The following is a 21,331-nucleotide window of genomic DNA, read 5'->3' as shown; positions in this document are numbered from 1 at the left end:
AATCCCTGTGTTAGATCTTTTTCTGAAGATAGTTAGAAGTTAATTAATTTTTTTAGGTGTTTCTATGAATTAAAGTTGAGGGAACTCTTATAATATGAAAATCAAGCAATATACTGTGTTACAAAAACTTGCTAGCAATACTGCAAAACTTTTTGATTACTTGGTAATGGTATTATAATTTGCTCTTACTGCAAACTCTGAATATGGTGTGAAATATTGAACAGATTATGTTAATGGTTCTAATTTAGTGTCAGTTTGTTTAGCTTTCTTCGCTCACTTCAAAAACAGTTTTTTGTTTCCATAAAAATCACTTTGTATTTTATGTCTTTTTAAATCTTAACATTGCTTGATCTCACTTTATTCTTTGCAATTACCTTTTTTCTCAATATAAACATTAAGCAGTATCTTTTTTATTATTTTTATCTTTTGCAGCAACCTTTCTCTTTTAAGCATTGTTCCATAGTCTCTTTCATTATTTTTCATTTTTATTTTTTTCATAATTCTACACACCTCAATGTCACTGTGTTAGTTAGTTCTTTTGCTCTGTTCTAAACCATGCTCTCTTTTCTTCCTTCCACCCATCCATTTAATATTCTTATGGAATGATTTTCTCCCTGGAATATATTCATTCAGCATATTGCCCATTGCCGCGCTCCAAAATTCATTCTGATTCTTTCATTTTCACCGTTCAGTGTTAACCTAGTACAGGGGTGTCAAACTCGATTTCATGGAGGACCGCATCAGGGTTGTGTTTGAACTCAGGGGGCTAGGGTAGGTGTGGCTAGGATGGGCATGGCCAGGTTGACATCACTCACGTCGGGGACGCCTGTGGTGGCCCGAGCACTCTGCCAGCGAAAATGGGTTCCCGAGCTACATTTTCACTGGCAGAAGCACCGCGGGCTGGTCCTTTGCTGTTTCCAGGGCGGCCCCGCAGGCCAGATCTAAGTACCCTGCGGGCCATATCCGGCCTTGAGTTTGACCCCCCTGACTTATTATTAACCTGTGTGTTTCTACCTTTTGGAGGGTCTATAGTATAGTATAGCCTTTATTGTAATTGTATATCATGTATACAATGAAATTGGTTTTAGCCTCACTGGTGCAGTCCATGACAAAAAATACAAATAATCCCTATGCGAGTAATTAGGGGTAGAAAAAGAAAAAGAAAGAAAAAGAAAAACTAGTCATGTTTCCGTGTGTGCGTGGAGTGATTGTGGTTGTGTTTAAGAGTCTGACAGCCCAAGGATAGAAATTATTTTTAAACCTATTTGTTCTGCTGGCTATGCTTTGATGTCTTCTGCCCGATGGTAGAAGTGCGAAGAGACACTGACCAGGGTGTGAATCATGTCTGCTGTAACTTTGAATGGTCACTGAGTGATTGGTTGTAAGTTGAGGACTTTGTGTATGGATTTTGTCAATTGAAGCTGTCACATAATATCTTTATCAAAAAAATCTATAATATTTCTTACTAATGATTAGCACACTATTCCAGTTATGCGATTTTGACCAGTATGTCACAAGCATGAACAAAGCACAGTTTTATCTTAAACATGCTAATAATATTCTGTGCAGGCCGGGCTCTCTTATTTAGAGACAACCATGTAAACTATCATTTTGTTGCCTGCATCCCATTAATTATCCCAAAATTACATTGATACCTGTGCAATTAGCACAGGGGCCGCCCAAGGAGGTGGGCTCTCTCCAGTTCTCTTTATACACCAATGACTGCATCTCTTAACTATCCATCTGTTAAACTACTGAAGTTCGCAGATGACACAACAGTGATCGGTCTCATTCGAGACAATGATGAATCCACATACAGATGGGAGGTTGAACAATTAGCCTCGTGGAGCGACCAGAACAATCTGGAACTGAACACACTCAAAACCATAGAAATGGTGATAGTCTTTAGGAGAAACCCTCCCATACTCCCACCTCTTACAATACTAGACAACACAATATCAACTGTAGAGACCTTCAGATTTCTAGGTTCTATTATATCTCAAGACCTAAAATGGACACCTAACATCAAAAACATGATCAAAAAACCACAACAAAGAATGTTCTTTTTGCGCCAACTCAGAAAGCTCAAACTGCCCAAGGAGCTGCTGATACAGTTCTATAGAGGAATTATTGAGTCTGTCATCTGCACCTCTATAACTGTCTGGTTTGGTTCTGCAACCCAACAAGACAGACGCAGACTTCAGAGGATAATTAGAACTGCAGAAAAAAACAATTACTACCAACCTACCTTCCATTAAGGACCTGTATAGTGCATGAGTCAAAAAGAGGGCTGTGAAAATATTTACAGACCCCTCGCATCCTGAACATAAATTGTTTCAACTCTTACATTCAAAACAACTCTATAGAGCACTGCACACCAAGACAACTAGATACAAGAACAGTTTTTTCCTGAATTCCATCACTCTGCTAAACAAATAATTCTCTCAACATTGTCAAACTATTCACATTAGGCTGCTTTACTATTGCCATTGATCTTCTCATCGTTCCTGCCGCCCATCTCCTCCCTCTTGTGATTGCATGACTGTAACTTTGTTGCTTGTAAGATTGCAATTTATATTGCTATTGATTGTTTCCTAGTATGATTTGTTTGCTTATTGTACTGTATGACTGTGACTGGGTGTTGTGCCTTGTGATTCTTGATAAGTGTATCTTGTCTTTTTATGTACACTGAGAGCATATGCACCAAAGACAAATTCCTTGGGTGTCCAATCACACTTGGCCAATAAAGAATTCAATTCAATTCAATTCAATTCAATTCAATTCAATTCAATTCATTTCAGTTCAGTTCAGTTCAGTTCAGTTCAGTTCAGTTCAGTTCCATTCTGTCCTGTTCTGTTCTGTCCTGTCCTATCCTATCCTATCCTATCCTATCCTATCCTCTCCCATCCCATCCCATCCCATCCCATCCCACCCCATTCCATTCCTTCCCATTCCCATTTCCATTCCCATTCCATTCTATTTTGAGAGCCTGCAAAAGATATTTGTTTGTTTGTTTTCATATTCCAAGTATTTGGCATCAGAGGATGAATATCCGGTTATAGAACTTCTTATCTGCTTGCGTAGCATAATGTATGCTAATGTTTTAAGTTTTTAGGTATTGACATAGATCTTTTTTCTGCTGGATTTTAGACAAAAAAGGAGAATGTCTATAATTAAATTGCTTGTAAGGAGAGGTGCTGATCCAAATATTTCCAACATTCCTATGCATGTACTGTTCTTTGCTGTTAAATCCGCTGATGCAGAAGGTGTGCGAATACTTCTAGAAGCTGGAGCAAGGACTGACATTCGACTTCCAACCAAAGTAGGATATTTTGTTTTTATTAAAATTAAAAACTACAGTTTTTAATTATGAATCGAACATTCATAATTGTTTAAAGAAGTAGACAAATATTTCACTTATTTCAATGATTTATGTTTTAAGCATATCAACTTCAAGCTGCACATAAATTGTTTATGGTGCCTTGTATTAATTTAAAAAAGCATGTTTGCTCTATTATGTTTTCTGTACCTGTTTCATTCCTACTGATTAATCATTTTTGTAGCTTGGTTCAGAAACTCTTAGTGTATTAAGTTGTCATATAACAAAGAAGGGTGATCGTATTTGATGAAAATGTTTAGTTTCTCATAATAATGACTTGGACAATTAAGGTTTCATTCTCTTCAGTTCTTAAAACTTAGTTAATATGGATCAGATGCTCATTTGGAAGCTGGAATACCTTTTTGTCATAATGACCATTTAATGGACTGAGTGCATACAGTGAAATGTTATAGTAACTTATTATTAATGTATTATTTATTAATGAGATTTATATGCCGCCCTATCTCCAGCCGGACTCAGGGCAGCTCACAACAGTTAAGAAACATCTAATAAAAAGTTAAAAAATTAAATCCAAATCTCATAATTTAACAGTTAAAAGTACAATTAAGATTAACAAGTTAAAATTAAATTAGAATTAAAACTCCATCAGTCCAGGCCGGCCAAACGAAACAGCCACGTTTTCAGGTCGCGGCGGAAGGAGCAGAGGTCAGGGCCACCTGGAGCTCCAGGTTCTTTGCTTGTTCTTTGCTTTGGGAATAAATGCAGCATTTGTTTTCCCAGCTTGCAGGTGTGGCTCCTCTTCATATTGCCGCTGCCCTTCCTGGTGTAGAAGGGATTTTAATCACAGAATTACTACTTCATGCTGCTGCAGATCCTGATGTCAGGGCAGAAGATGAGAATGATATATTTCGGCTAGATAAGATTGCAACAAAGGTATTTATTTATTTACTGAATAAATCAGAACAAAGAGAAAAACACATACAAAATAATAGTGAAATAAAAAATAAACAAAAAGCAATACAAAAACAGAGAGTGAGTGAGAGAGTGAGAGGGGGGGAGAAGAAGAGAGGCTTCATACACCTATAAATTTGACCTATACAATTATCTTTCCAACTTGAAATAGTATTCTTTTATCATATTTGCTGTCCAAGTATCAGTTTCTATACAATAGGTTCCATAAAAGAAGGTGCTATATTGTAAACCATATAGAAGAAGTGAGAAAAAAACCCCCAAAATAACTTGTATATGACAAAGTGATAAATAAAATTCATAGTGCAATTATTTTATGGCATGCTGTATGATGAAAAAGGATCGTGGTGGCTCAGTAGCTAAGACGCTGAGCTAGTCGATCGAAAGGTCGGCAATTCACTGATTTGACTCCCTAGTGCCGCGTAATGGGGTGAGCTCCCATTACTTGTCCCAGCATCTGCCAACCTAGCAGTTCGAAAGTACGTAAAAAATGCAAGTAGAAAAATAGGGACCACCTTTGGTGGGAAGGTAAAGAGTTCCGTGTGCCTTTGGCATTTAGTCATGCCGGCCACATGATCATGGAGACATCGTCAGACAGCACTGGCTCTTCAGCTTCGAAGCGGAGATGAGCAGCGCCCCTAGAGTCGCGAACAATTAGCACATATGTGCGAGAGGAACCTTTACATTTACTTTTTATGATGAAATAGTGTTTTTACAAACAAATTCTAATGTGGGTTTACAATGATACATATTTAAATAGTGTTGCCATTTCAGATATATATTCTTACTTTATTTATCAACTTGTGTGGTACTTCAGTCACAAAGAAATTGTAGGCAGCTTACACAATAAGATTAAAGTATTAAATAAGAATAATAACTAAAAGTTTTAAAGCGAAAATAACAAAAATATAGATATATAGTTTTTATAGGAAATTTCACTGACTACTTTCTGCATTGCTTGGATCCTATAAAGCGACAGTTAATAGAGTTGACTGAATATCTATGATTAAGAGGTTTCTAGAGAGGATATCAGGGTAACATCTTAAACTGTTACTGTGGGAGACCACTACTAAGTAGTTGCTGCATTGAGATTAATATGATTTAGTATAAAGCAACCATGTATGCATAAATACAGCTCATGGGGCATATGGAAAATGTAATAAACACATGCTTATTAAATCTTAGGAACAGTTAATCACTGTGTCTTAGAGAGGCCAAATGAGTGTGGATTTGGTCCATAGACTTGAGATCATTTGTGGAGATAGGCTGAACACCAGGGACAACAGGCTTAAAGGAAGAATGCCCTACTCCCCAACCATTAATTTATCTTCGTAGGAAGTGACAGGGAACAACATTTATGGCTCCTCAACTGTGTTGTCTAATTCCCTTTTCTAGTATGATATTGGTGAATCAGTATCTTCCATGAAAATGAATAATGAAACGGGACCACCCAAAGGTTACTACAGAGAATGTACTATTGTCCCAGAGGAAGGTGGGAGGACACCTCTTCATATTGCCTGTGAGAGGGAAGACAATTTTATGGTAAGTGATAGCTATTGGGATTCTCCCTTACAAATTCTATTGTCCCTTCTTAGTTTTCGAATAGCACATTTTGCATTGGTAATAACTTTGTTTTGTAGAAGGAAAAAGTCGTCTGTAGTCAACTAGTTCCAGTTTACCAGTATCGACATTTAATATTTAAGCCTGAGCTCAAATTGTTTGAAGAATTTCAATGATATGGAATAAATGGACATCGTGGACGTATTAAATCTAATGCATATCTCTGGTGTAATCAGTTTTAACCTACCATCTTTCTAAATCCTTCGCCCAAGTGTTAAATGTGTATAGAATATTAATGCAGAAAGAATGGAATAGTAGCAAAAAGACAATCTGAATTTAATGCCATTGTCAGAAATAAAATTATTGGGCATCTTGTTCTGGAAAAACTCTTGAATGAACAGATGAGCAGCTTTGAGGTAGTAGGGAGGCCACATGAGAGAATAAGCCTATCTCCAGAATGGCATTCAGACTATTCATTTATAAGGACCAAGGAAACTGTATCCCAGCTATTGTACAGAGAGAGAATGGATTGCAGCAGTCTATATAGTATGCAGGTCAGATATTTGGCATTGCATCAAGGGTGATAAGAAGAAACATAAGCCTTCATATCTATTTTAAGGCCATCTAAAGATTTGGAGAAGGAAATGGGTAATTTAAAGTTAAAACGACCAGTGGCTGGCTTTTATGGTAGAACTGCAACATCACTTTCCTTTAAGGAAGATGGGATGTATTACAGACCACAGTGCTGCATTCTCTCCATTTCTACTATTCTTATATAGAGTGGATTTCCTATCTATTTCTTAAAATAGCATAGGATTCCTTCAATAAGATAGAAGAGGAAGCCCTTCCTCACTGTATTCCCAGTTTAAATCAACACATCGGAGACACATCAGGGATGGAAATATACTGTAGTCCATCTGCCATTAGCCATAATTAATATATCCAGTGAGAGTTGCATTTCAAGGACATCGGGGATGTTCAGAGATTTTTGGAAGGCCAGAAGAGTTGTGGCCTGGAATGACAGGATTGTCACACTCCAGTTTTATATTACTACCATCAGTTTTATAAATACAAAATTAAATAATCTAACTCTAACATCTCTGTATCATTAAATAAATATAACGGTATCAGGCCTCTTTCTATCAAACTTTACTTTGCAAATGTACAGGTAGAAACGGGTTGTAATTAATTCAGTGATACTTACTCCCTGGTAAAGGAATATAGGATTTCAGCCTAGACGTTTTACTTTTACTAGTTTTTACTAGTTTCTTTTACTAGTTGTAGCTGTTCAGTTTTCAGCTCATAATGGAAAGCGTAATCTGGAACAATATCAATTTGCAAAATACAATTTATCTTTAGTAGAAGTTCAGGTTTTTGATTTTTACTTCTGCAGTTGGATTACTTTCTGCCACTTCAATTTTTTCATTAATTCCCTTTTTGCCTCCCTATTCTCAATACATAGACAAATATAAATATAGGTTTGCTTCTTCACCATCTGTTATTTACTGACATAGATTCCTATGAGACACCTGAGAATCCTACATTTTATAATTAACCAGATACAAAATCATCAATTCATCTAATGATAATTTGCATAAAAATATTAAGTATTGGTTAAGATCCAGAGCGCTCCATTAATTGTACCTTCTTTGACAGCCTATTACAGATGCTACTTTTTAGAAGGATTCTGTTTTAAAAATAATGAACTGAGCCACGGAGAGCAACTTTTCAGCCCTGTCTGAGGCCCAACACATTATCTTTATTTCCTTAATGAAGTTTCCCTATCATTAATTAAACTAACTGATGCATTGAATATTTGTTTATTATGTTAATTAGATTACCAGCTACAAAATTTAGTTGGGAAAGATAAATATGCCAAAAGCCTTCCAAGTAGTCCTTGATTTATGACCACAGTTGAGATCAGAATTTCCATAGCTAAGTGATGTGCTCATTAAGTGAGTTGCATTTGATTTTACAACCTTTTTGCCACCGTTGTTAAGCAAATCTGGCTTTCCGTTTGATCTTGTTTATTGGAAAGGTTGCAGTGGTGATTTTATGATCCCAAGTGGCTGCAACCATAATGAATACATACTGGTTGCCAAGTGTCCAAGTTTTGATCAAGTGACTGCATGAATAAGTAAGTGTGAGGACTGTTCATAAAGTACTTTTTTCAATACCTTTGTAACTTTGAGTGGTTGTTAAACAAATAATTATAAGTCAAGGAATACTTGAATTCCTTTTTGTCTTGATATCCATAAAATATCAAAAACTAAAAGGGTATATATTGTAATTGTATTGAAATGAACTTTTCAGAAAAGAGAACATAAACTTTTTTTTATTTCTGAGCAATATTATTTAATGTCCTTAAATCTTTCAAAGTTTTGTTTTATTGCATTTTGAAATCAGCAAGAGCTGATTTTTCTGTCTCGGTTCTATTACCTTCACTGTTGGCCTATTTTACTGGTGGCCATTGCTGTTTTTTTTTGTTGTTGTTGTTTCATTATCTTCTTTAGTGAATTTTTTTCTGTTGTTATTTATAGTAAATTATTCATTTGGACAAACCTTTCTGCTGCTTTTTACATTCTGCCCTTCTTGTTGTCCACAGGGATCCTGAGATGCCTATAAGTGAAGGTTAAGACATAATAAAGATACATACCACAGGGATTGCTTAAGTTATTGGGGAGATAATTATATGGCTTGTTCTCTCTCCTCTGCTTATATCCTACTGCTGTTGCAGTAATTATCTTGTTGAAAATTCTCTGTCCCAGATTGGTTTTGTTGAGTAGGAAGGAGCAGCTCTTTTCATTCCTGGAAAGGGGAACTACTTTCTCCAAGAGCTGAGCACTCCAGTTTATGAGTTTAGCTTTTTCAGGAGATAATGTTGACTTTAAAATATAACAAAAATATCTCTTCCTCATGCTTTAAGTGCAACTGTTGTAATCACTTGCATAACTTTTATTGAATTATTTAAAGGAAAGGAAAAACTACTCTGGAACGTATAAGCGAAAGAAAGCAAAGGGCAGAGATGAGGAAAAGTGTGATGTACAATTGTAGCAGGTTACAAATTTGGCTATAATAGATTAAGGAATAAAATTAGGAGATTATACAGGTATGCACACAGATAAGGGTAAAAGGAGAAAAGGTGAAAGGTTTTGTAGTTTTGTTCAAAATATCAGCAAAACAAGTCCTGTCTGTTCAAAAGTATTGGATTGCAACCTATTGTTCACACATGTAAAAATAATCCAACTCTATATTTAAAACAACCTCTCTGTCCAAAACAAGAAAAGGTCACAGTTATATTGTAAGGAACTGTAAAATAAAGCTCTCATTTTAAAGGTGAACTATTTTGGAGGAAAACCACTACAGTTTCTTTCAAGCAGCATTTTCTGTGTCAATCTGATTTTGATCACATAAGTGTTCTTGGAATGACGTACTCATTATAATAGGGAGAAAAAAATCTGTGCATGCAAAGGTTGTTTCTTCTATTGATGTGCATGAGCCATAGCAGGATAGGTTCTGCATTGGAAGGCCAACAGAAGACAAAGTGATTTGAAGCCGCTGACGACACAAGCGTGAGCTGACAAGAACTCAGAGAAGCAAGCAATACTGACAAAGTGAGGTCCATCAGGGCACAAAGAATTGAGGGTGACTGCATGACCAAATGACGACAGCATTCATAAATTCCCATATCTGCCAAGCAGTCTAAAATATATATTATTTACTGTTGTGACTTTGTATTCATAGCACCAGATCCATAATTTGTGATATGTTGTTCTGATCTGAATATGTTTATATGCACAAAGGTAAGTAAATGTCCAATTTGGAACCAGCTTCAGTTTTTTCCTTCAGGATAAAATAGGTGTAATATTTTTGCTTTAAATTTAAAAATGTGGCCTAACTTAAATATCTTATTTAAATGTGTCCTTACTCTTTATTTTAATTAAAAAACAGTATCTGTACTGATCTATTTTTTGTTTTTTAATTCTCCCCATCAGAATACTGGCAAAGTTATTCATCTTCTGTTAGATCACAATGCAAATCCAAATGTCCTGTGGAGTGGCCATTCCCCTCTTTCACTTGCAGTTGCTGGTGGAAATGAACAGGTGTGCAAGATTCTTGTGTTTTCAAGCATTTTTAACAATAGTTGTAAGCATTATTTCAAAATTATTTTAATTGTGGCAAACTCAGAGCAGGGATTCCAATCTTTATGTCAACATTTGTAGGTAATATATACAATGATACTAGCACATAAAATGGACAATAAAGATTCCTTGAAACATATGGAAAGTTAAAAAATATATACATATATTTTGAGACATGTTGATACTGATTCAGTAATCAGCTATATGGTTCAAGTAATTTATAGTCAACACTATTGTAGTAAGAGTTACAAATCTATTGATTTGGATTTTAAAATTAGTATTAAAGTTCCATTAAGAGTTGATGGAGAGAACAACAGAAAATGACAGCAATTTACAGTCATGCTATCTATACATGGTAATGTTCACATTGTTAGGAATTTTGTTTGTTAGTTTGGCTGTTTTTGTCTTTAGAAAATTGATAATGTTAGAGGATCCATTTTCAATCAGTTCTCTCCATGGGGAGGAGGAAGTTGAATTCTTCTTCCTGCAGTCCCATTTGACAATTGACAGTGCCACACAAATGTAACATTATTTTTAACTATTATTTTTTGTATTTTAATTGTAAATTGGATTATAGATTTTTTAATTTCAAAATACTTATTTTATGTTCTGTTATATTCAGTAACAATACAAACGCTTTAGGCCAGAGAAAAACCTGCATAAAATATATACACATAACATTATTGAAAATATTGAAAATATAGACCTGGCTTTTCTCTCAGGAATTGGATGATGCTACCCTGAATCATATGTGAAGTAGACAATATTAATTGAATGGATAAATAGAAATAAATGAATGAATAAATATCATTTATTTTATATTCCTTAACAAATAGATGATGCAGAGGAATGATTCAGATCAGAAATAACTCTTCATCATGCAATGCCACAATACCCTTCCAAAAATATGGTTATGTGTTAGTGTATTTATTTTCTAATGCAACCCATGGAGGCTGATAATAGTAATAGTCAAAAAGTGTATCTCATGATCAAAGACTTGTGCTTGCTCCTAAAATGGACTATGTGATGGCTTGACATTGCCATCGTTTCCTCAGCAAGTTCTAACCTAGGTTTGCTATTTTCATAAAAGTATTATATATACAAAAAATCAGGTTTACATAGCAGTTTCGATACAAAGTAGTTTTTTTCTTTGGCCTTTGGCTGCAAACAAGCAAGATTAGACATTTTTTATCATATTCTTGCCTTAGCTCATCCTATGATCCCTTCTGCTACACCAGAGTAGGACATTACTGCTGGAAGACCTGTCCTGTTTAATTAGTGCCTTACTGTTGTGTGAGCCTCATATTTAGCTGCGGACAAGAACAAAGGGAGAAGCAGGAAAAATAGTTTTGTGTCTTTAACTGAAACCATGTAGAACTCCCTGTTTTGGTGATTTTTAATGGATGAAATCACTGCTTTAGGAATGTGGAAGCCAATTTGTGGACACCAGTTTCTCTCTTTAAATCCCTAACAAAAATATTATTTTGGCTATTTTTAGCCCTGCCCAAAATTTGCTCAGGCAAGGCATTTTACCCAGATCTGAAACAATAATATTCAGGAGAATGTTAAAAAATATTTCCTTTTCTTTCTCCTACATTTAGGCAGTAGCTGAACTTCTGGCTGGTGGAGCTGAACCAAATCTACCTTTAAGCCAAAGTATTGCAAGTGCGTTGTGTGCTGTTGTTAATCCTGCATATGAACAGAGTGGGACAATAGCAGCTAAGATGGCGCAGGTAAGAAAAGTGTTGCATGTTTGGTCTTCTGCCACCAGTAGCCTCCCACCGGCCAGTCCGCTCCCACAGAGAGGGTCTCCCCAGGGTGCCATTGGCCAAATTATGTCGGCTGACGACACCCAGGGGGAGGGCCTTCTCTGTGGGAGCCCCTGCCCTTTGGAATGAACTGCCCCCAGAAATGCGTAAGATCTCCGATCTCCGTGTATTTCGCTGTGCCCTCAAAACCTTGTTGTTCCACCAGGCCGGGCTATCAATGTAAAGATTTTAATTGGTTTTAAATGTGGGGTTTTAAATTTGGGGGTTTTATAATTGAGCCAATTATTTAATAATTTTTATTATTTTTAAATTTTGTCTGTCTTTGTGCCTTTAATCAGGCTGTACACCGCCCTGAGTCCTTCGGGAGAAGGGCGGTATAGAAATAAAATTAATAATAATAATAATAATAATAATAATACTCTTTTCCAAATAAAGATTGTAAATTTTTCTAACCCCCTGCCAAAACAAAAGTAAAATAAAATAAAAGTCATTATAATGGTGAAGCAGGATGGAAAAGCTATGAATTGACGAAAAAAGCGAGAAAAGAGGCTGTAAAAGGCTCAAGGATTAAAGAATCAAAAATAGAGCTGATATAGATTTGTAGTATTACAGGGAGAGGTCAGCATATTGCATGGCTGAGAGACCAGGGGATTGCGTGAACAGTAGACGGCATTGACAAACTGATGGCTCCAATTTGTCTGTCCGCCTTCCTAGTATACTTACATAAGCAAGTAATCATTTAGATATAAAACGTCATTATCTATACCGCACAAAGCGAAAAATCTATATCCCCATATTAAGTTTGGTTGTGGTTCAGTTTTAACACAAATTAAATTCTACATCTGATTATCCAGAACTTCAGTTTCCGATTGTAACATAATGGCTTAAGAAGAAGATACCGAAACATTAAGAAATTTGCTTTTACATGATTAATGTAATTAAGTAACTATTAGGTTTATAGACATGTGTGTGAATACTTGTAAACATTAACTGAATTGTGTGCATCTTCCTAAAGACAAGTTGGTTCATGTGTATAGTTATGCCTTATTTCTATATAAATGCTAGTAATAAATCAATGACCTTCAGGTTTAACTATATTGATTTGCCTATGTGTAACATTGGTGGAAATGGCTGCATATAACTCTTGATGTTCTACATTTATTTTATTTTCTACTTAGATTGATTCTCTCCTAGCAGCAGGTGCAGATATGTTGTTGCCAATTACTCTTATTGATGAGGGTAGAACTGCAGTGGGGACAGTTGTGGACTATGCATATTTCAAATATTATCAGGTATCTTTTTCCATATTTGAAAATTCAAAATATGATATATCTACAGTCCTGTGTTTTGCGGAATGCACATTTTTGCTACTGTTTAATTTGTTACATGGAAGTAAGAGTCATGTATGTCAGGAAAACCTAAGGGTAAGTTGAATAAGGTATTTAAATGTTATGGTAAGACAAGAGATAGAGTGAAGAATGAATGGGTGCTGAATTAATTAATGGATCAAATATAAAAATAACTACTACAAAAGAACTATGTTGAGGTGACGTAATTATATGGAGAAAATGAATGAACATTCAATATCTTAAGGTATGGTTGAGAAGAGAATGATTGAGAAAGTCATGGTTAGATGGAACTGATCGTTGAGAAAGGTAAGGAGCTCATAAAAAAGTATTGTGGCAATAGATATATAAATGTGATGGAAACAAGGATGATTTGTAAATGGAAAAGTCTGGTGAATGGTGTTGATATAAATGAGATTTATTTAGATTTCCTTTCCCTTTCTCTTTTTCTTGAATGTCATTTATTTAATACTTCTTATTCTTTGCATTTTACACATAGCTTATTTTGAAACTTTTGCAATTTTTGAAAACTTTTCTCATTTTCTTTGATCAATGTACTTTGATCAACATTTGGTGGTACTGTCTGGGATTAAGTAAACCTGTGTTTCACTAGCATATAGATGACTTAGAATGTAATTAAAAGGCTTCATCAGTGCTTCTGCCCAGAATTCTACATGTGCCAAAACATCTGTGCTACATTATCATGGATAAAGACAATGGATAGAAAGGTGTTTGTTTGTAGTTGCTTTCATCAAAATACACTGGGTTTTGATGTTATTTATGTTTTACACTTCTGTTTATAAATTACTTGCAAATAATATATTATTACATTATAGGAAACAATATTATCAATCTCTGTTAAAGGCATATTTTTATTTATGCAAGCATGGAAATAGAATCACTGGTGAATTTATTTCCCTTGCATGTATGAAGGCGCAGAAAAGAATGTTCTGGTGACTGACTTTCTAAATGTCTGCTAGGAAAACTAGAAATTAAGTAAAAAACATAGGTGGCATTGTTTTTATCAGAAACAAATTATAAATTTTGCTTATGGGAAACTGGCAAGGAGCATCAGAAATCACAATCACATGACTGCAACTTGCTACAATGCCATAATCACATGTGGATGCCTAGTGCCCAGACCACAATTATGTGACTGTATGGATACTGCAATAGTTGGGACTATACATTTGCTCGGCTTCATCTTAGCTTTGAAAATTGCTAGAGGAATGGTTGTAACTCAAGGACTATCTGACTACTTGACCATATGAGTTGTGGTGGCACAGGGGTTAAAATGCAGTATTGCAGGCTAATTCTGCCAACAGGCAGCAGTTCGATTCTCACCAGCTCAAGGTTGACTCAACCTTCCATCCTTCTGAGATCAGTAAAAATGAGGATCCAGATTGTTGGGGACAATATGCTGATTCTGTAAACTTAGAGAGGGCTGTAAAGCACTATGAAGTGGTATATAAGTCTAGGTACTATTGCTATCTATAATTTTTATGCACATTTCCTAGTTACATACTAAAAATAATGCTTATGTATTGTAGGATAAAAGAGTGTTGCATACTCCCCTCCATTCTCTGTCACCAATAGAGAGGGATACATATGCATTTCGACGAAAGATGCTGGATTTTCTCAGTGACCGGCTTCGTGAGTGTGTCAGTGAAAAGGAAAAACAATGGGATGAAGAAGAATTTAGGAAAATCAAAATTGGTGAGTCCAAGTTAGAATTTAAAATTAAAAAAAAACAATATAAACCAGTTCTAGACTTCGATTAGAATACTTAGGGCAGAGGTGTTTTCTTGCAGTTGGAGATTATTTAAAAATATGAACCTAAAAAGTTAAACTTGGGATTCATTGTCAACTTTCCTCCTATCACCTGGGAAATGTGGTAGTATGATATTATCTTGTTATCATTTTGTATTCACAAGATATACTGTGCTGAGACAAAAAGGAGGCTAAAGATATTGATACTTATATGCAATTCTTATAATGTTTAATTTCATTCTCAGACGTTGAAATTTATTTGTTTTTATTAAAAAATTGGCTAATACTGCTAACAATTCTGAAAAAATAAGATTGACTCTGGCATTTAGAAAAGCAACAATAGCTCTCATGAGATCAGTTTTAATAATAGATGGACGAAAATGCCAAATTCAGCATGAATATCTGGTTGACTGTGCAGCCAGTTATAATGGGGGAAAATAGTGAAAACAATAAATCAAGACACCGTATAGAAATAACATCAAGAAACTGGATGAGGATGATCACTACACTTGGAGATCCTTTAGGATGCCAACATCATGCACACATTTAGCCTGTAGTACAGTGGACTAAAGCACTGTTATTAACATCTGCTGCTTGCAATTACTGCAAGTTCAAATCTCACCAGGCTCAAGGTTGACTCAGCCTTCCATCCTTTCAAAGGTAGGTAAAATGAGTACCCAGATTGTGGGGGCAATAAGCTGACTTTGTATAAATATACAAAAGTATGAAGGCTATTGCTTAACGCATTGTAAGCCACCCTGAGTTTCCGGAGAAGGGCGGCATATAAATTAAAGCAAATATATATATATATATATATAATCAGGAAGGAGGTTAGAAATGAATACAGTTATGAGAGTAATGAAGATCTTAAAGTCCAAACTCAGCTGAGGAAATATCAAGACAATTAACTCACCTGGGTGATTCCAGTCATTAGATGTACAACTGAAACAGTAGACTGGAGTCAAGCAGAACTAAAAGCCCTGAATAGAAAGACCAAAAAAATAATGGCAATGAATTATGCCTTTCATACATACATCAATATTGATAGATTGTACTTACCAAGGGAAATAGGTGAATAATGTTGCAAGCATACCAGACAGTTGAAGAAGAAAAAAGGCCATTGGAAGAATATCTGAAGGATAGTGAAGATGATATATTAAAGCTAGCATACTCAGTAATGCAGGCTTACTGAGTTGTGGAGAGACCAAACTGGCCTTCAAGAAAGACCCAATGAAGAATAGGAAAGAGACAGCAAGGCAAAATTTTATATGACTAGTACATTTTTTCTAAAAAAAGCAGGAAAAATAAATAACAAGAAGACTTGGCAATGGCTAAGAGCAGGAAAATTGAAGAAAGAGACAGAGTGGCTAATACTGGCTGCATAAGACCAAGCCTTAAGAACAAATGAATACAAAGCAAGAATCGGAGAGGACAGCAACAGACAGCAAAAGCCACCTCTGCAAAAAAGCTGAAGAAACATTGGACCTTTAATTAGCTGCTGCAAAAAGATTGCACAGACTGACTATAAAAGATGGCATGACAAAATAGCAACAATGGTGTGTTCGAATATTTGCAAGAAATCCCATTTGTCTGCAAGGAAGAACTGGTGGGACCTTAAAATAGTGAAAGTAAAAGAAAACGAAGAAGTAACATATCCTGGGAATTTAGCACTCAAACAGACAAGCACCTGCCACATAACATCCCAGACTTAACAATTGTCTATAAGAAGGACAAAAAAGTCTAGATAGTGGATGTGGCAGTACCTGGAGACAGCAGAATAGAAGAGAAAGAGCTGGAGAAGATCACAAATACAATGACCTGCAAATAGAAATAGAATGATTGGGGCAAAAGAAAGCAAAGATAGTACCAATAGTTATAGGTGCCTTGGTGCAATCTCAAAACATCTGGAGCATCACTTGAGCACCATCAGCATTGACAAAATCACCATCAGTCAATTGCAAAAGGAATCAGTTGGAACAACTTACACACTGTAATGATACGTTTAACATTAGCAAATAATAACATCTCCCTAACCCAAGCCTTGGGAAGGACTCGAAAGGTGGATAAAAATGGCAAATACAAACATCTGGTTGACTGGAATGAATCATACATCATCAAACAAAAACATCTGCCTATCCTAGGTCCTTGGAAAGGATAGGTAGATAAAAATGCCAAATCCAATCTAAACATGTGACTATGTGACAAACCAATTATAATAATATTTGCATTTCAGCTTCTGCAGGAGTAAGAAGGAAATCGATAAATACCTCTTTAGGACCATTACCAGAAATAGATTCATCAAAGTAAGTTCTATGAATCAAAATTTAATTTGCTTGTTGTACTTATAGATGGTTGTGATAGTTGGTTTTAGTATTGTTGTCATCACTAATGGAACCAGACATATAGATTGAGTATTCTGCTGCAGAGCTCAAAATGATGTTCCCTTTAAGCTATTTCATCTTCATATGGCTTCTAAAATAGATGTCCTAAATCCAGATATGAACCCCTTTTTAAATTTTAAATTTAGTATCTATAATATTGTTGCTGTGTGTTGTTTATATATAGTATATGTATATATAGATATATTCATCCATATATACCTATACCCAGACATACATACATACACATTGGACATAAAGTGCATAAATTTATTGTGCATTCCTCCAATCTCCAACAAACTTTAAAGTCAGTATTCAGATTTCTTATGAGTGTGATATAAAAATTAGCTGAAAAAATATTAAGAAAATGAGCACTGGTAAAAGTTGCTTATTGACTGTATATATTGACAAGCCCATAAAACATTAATTTGGGGGAGTTTAATTAGAAGATTAAGAGACAGCATGGCTATATGATAGGAAATTATTGAAATAACTTTCAATAGTCACATAATAGAATCACAACATAAGGAAACAAGTGTTGAAGTTCAAAACTCTTGATGTACAGAATCATATATATTCCAACTTTGTAATATTTGAGCAAATTTCTTTATTATGTATGTGTTCCAAAAAGTTTACATGTTACATCCCTAATCTTTCTTGTAACCACATTTTTTTTAACAGATCGCTGTTCTTTAAATACTGCTACCAGTGTGGACGATCTGTTGGTGTGACCCTTTCACCTTGTCAACATTGTTTTGAGATCTTCACTTGTAGCAAGTCTTGCAAAGTCAAGGCTTGGAATGAACGGCATAAGCGAGAGTGTTTACAAACAGGTAGGTGGGGCTGATGGCATGCAGAGCAAAGTGAGACTGAGATAAGATGTAAAAACGTTGCAATTATTTTTTCTAGAAAGAAACAAAGTGTCCTTAAAAATGTAAGTAATCTTGTTTTATTTAATCTAATTAGTATCTGTAAACGTCAACAGTTACCTATCATTATGAAAACTTACTTTTATGAAAACAATTCAGCTAAACCAAACTTAAATTGAAACAGTAACTTGAACAATACACATATAAAATCTGCAGTAAAATTTATTTATTTACTTAATTTATTTAAAACATTTATATAGTCACCTATCTTAAACCAGACTTTGGGCAGCTCACAATAAAAGTGAAAGAAACAGTGAAAGAAAAGCATTAAAACAAACAAACAAACAAACAAACAAACAAACAAACAAACAAACATCTGGCACTACAGCTAAACTTTCCCATGCAGCTCTCAACAGGTTTGCCAATTTCAACCTCATCTCAACACTAGGGAAAACCACCAGGCCTTAAGTGCAATTTAGAAGATCAAAAGGGTAGGGGCCTGCTTGATCTTTGGAGGAAGGGTGTTCCATAGAACAGGAGAAGACTCATTTCCTAGGTCCCATAAGATGGCAGCATTTAAGGGAAGGGACTAGGAGTGTGCCTATCATATCAGATATGGTGGAGAAGAGAGGTGTCCTCAGGGAAAGATGGTCCCACAAATTACCTGGTCCTGTGCCATGTAGGCTTAAAGGTAATAACTACTACCATGAATTGGCACCTGAAGGAAACAAGGAACCAATGCAACTTGCACAACAGAGGTATAACATGGATGAATCTAGATGTGCCCAACTCTGCACAGGCCACTGCATTCTGGACCAATGTGATGCACTTTTGATTTATTTCATCACTACTGACTACTATAGTTCTACTTTTCTTCCTATAGTATTCTAGTTCAGGTCTGAGTGCTTAGCTTGCTGATTCGAAGTTTGTGTCATGTTGCATCTTCTTATTTGCAGTACTGTATAGAAGATTTCTTTTAAAAATGAGACTATGGCTAGTTAAATCCTTAATTTTGGAAGCATTTATTCTTCCCTGAGCTTCATTTCAGATGGATAACTGTCCTTAATAGGAAGCTGGTAACCTAGGCAAAATTTGGAACGGAGTTAGATTATGTAAGACAAATGGATAATAACTTCACAGTGTACATCATTTGAACCTAATTCCTGAACATTATACATCTTTTTAGGTACTTAGTTGCCCCAATCTTCTTTCCCATGCTTATTTTACCTAACATTTATTGGGCTAACATTCAATGTCTTTTGGATTTCACTTAGCATACACAGATCTTTTTACTCCCCCCCCCCTTTTTTTTTTTTTAGAAATTCAGATGTGTGTACCAGCAATATCCAATGAAGTGTAGCTTTTTAAGCTATGGGTGGTCCATTTTACTGCCCTACTGGGAAACATCTGTAGAACTACATACTATATTAAAAATAATAATTATATTACTTAGATCTAATTCAGGCATTAAAGTTCCCACATGAGTGCTATTATAGGGAAGATATAAACAATCCTGAAGTAATGGTTTGAGATGCTATCATAAATATCTTTATACCACATTTATGCCTCTTAAGTAGCACTTGGGACTGCCTTTCTACTTCTTTGATAGATAATTCTTATTCCCAGATAATTTCTTTATAAATATTATGTTTTGATAATATTAAGAAGCATTTAATACTGATCTAATTCCCTGTGCATCATATATACATGTTTAGATTTCCTGTGATTATTTATCTTACATCTTACATTGTATAATGTAAATTAATTTTTTAATCTGTTTACATTAAGTACTGATTTAAATCTGTTTCAGTTCTTGGCAATCAGCTAATTTTTGTAGTGTCAAAAAAACCGCTACATTGAACACAAGGACACTGCTGCTTATAATATGAAGCAAATTATTTGAAAAATATTTGATGTGGTTACTTTAATTGGGCAAAATATGCTTTCTCTCATCTTTAGAACAAGTTAAGGAGAACAAGAAAAATAATGTGCAAATTGTTACTTTCCTGACCACTTTAATGTACAAACATATAAGATTAAAGTTGCAGGAGAAATGGAACTCTTGAAATATAAAGCAGGATTCCTTGAAAACCTGGATTGGAAAGATGGCAAAAGATTATTAGGAGAATGACTTTAAACGGCAAGAGAAAGCTTCATTCAAGCGAAGAAGCAAGGAGAGATGTAAAAAGAATTTTATTAATATATGGACTGTGAATAAGCTAGGTGTCAAGTGTGCCTAGACTGTATGTGAATATTTTTTTTATTTTGACAATTGTGTGTTTTCTTGAAGGGGTTTTTAGATTAAAATTTAGAATTTGATCTAGAAACCTACTGTACATGGTGTATTTCTCAAAATGATATGGTCAAGGAAGATTAAAAAAAAAAGATTCCATTAAGAATACGGTATCAAAATCTCATTTGGATGGATAAATTAAAGCAAAGCATTTTCCAAGCTTCCAGAAACTGAAATAAGGAAATTTCATATCTGCATATAAAATGGATATTGGAAAGCAAAAGATTAATTCCACAGTGATCAATCAGGTATGACTGGGAAGCATATGAGCAGGACATGAATATAATACTGTTGTCTTCCTCCAAGTTTTTCACCCTCTGGATTTCATTTTCTTCATACTCTGAAAGAGGCATAAAGCCAGCAAAATATGTGTAGTCCCTTTCTGGAGCCAGCCAAATGACTAGCTTTCACAACATCATGTAATGAATTGTGCTATGTGAGGACTTTCCTTTTTGCTTCTTCAAATTAACAAAATTCAGCTTCAAGCTTCATTGGTTGTCCCAATGCAGCAGCTAACTCTGAACTTCAAATTTGGTTTCAACACATAGCCTGTTTCAAAAATTCGTACCTGTTTTGTTCTGCTTTGTTCCATCAAGCCCACATTTTATGTTCCTTGTGGCCGGAAGATACCAACATTTTAGATTGGAGTTTAGAAGAAACCTTTACCAAAGCAGTATTGCTTCATTTATTCAAAATCTATGTTAACGTTTGTACCAGTATTGTACTAATTTATCTTTGAAATGTAGTTTGCTCATTGCTACACAGTGTAGCTCACTGACTTCTCTTCAGCCTATAGAGCAACCTATTAGTAATGTACTATTAGTTGACCACAACTATGGCCAACATTTTCTATCAGTTTTAGATCGTTTGTTCTATTAAGCCAAGCTTGTGTTAA

The 21,331-nt window shown here is 35.1% G+C and overlaps 1 protein-coding gene across 6 annotated transcripts in view; it reads left to right on the top strand.

The window, feature by feature from the left end:
• The window catches only part of ANKMY1 (ankyrin repeat and MYND domain containing 1), a 38,697-nt gene that overhangs the window by 12,049 nt on the left and 5,317 nt on the right, over positions 1–21,331 (top strand). For 5 of the 6 annotated variants that reach the window (XM_034439500.3, XM_034439499.2, XM_087872700.1 and 2 more), the window contains 9 exons: positions 3,151–3,322; positions 4,121–4,273; positions 5,705–5,851; positions 9,865–9,972; positions 11,613–11,744; positions 12,959–13,072; positions 14,677–14,842; positions 17,130–17,199; positions 17,956–18,107. In XM_034439500.3, coding sequence (XP_034295391.2) covers positions 3,151–3,322; positions 4,121–4,273; positions 5,705–5,851; positions 9,865–9,972; positions 11,613–11,744; positions 12,959–13,072; positions 14,677–14,842; positions 17,130–17,199; positions 17,956–18,107 — 1,214 coding nt within the window. Of the gene's footprint in view, positions 1–3,150; positions 3,323–4,120; positions 4,274–5,704; positions 5,852–9,864; positions 9,973–11,612; positions 11,745–12,958; positions 13,073–14,676; positions 14,843–17,129; positions 17,200–17,955; positions 18,108–20,102; positions 20,471–21,331 lie in introns of those variants that run through there. The other variant, XM_034439501.3, reaches the window with a different exon arrangement.

This window comes from Pantherophis guttatus, chromosome 6 (genome assembly GCF_059756535.1).
Source record: "Pantherophis guttatus breed Tessera chromosome 6, ASM5975653v1, whole genome shotgun sequence".
Lineage (NCBI taxonomy): Eukaryota > Metazoa > Chordata > Lepidosauria > Squamata > Colubridae > Pantherophis > Pantherophis guttatus.
Note: the sequence above shows the minus strand (reverse complement) of the source record. Positions and strands in the feature narration are given on the sequence as shown.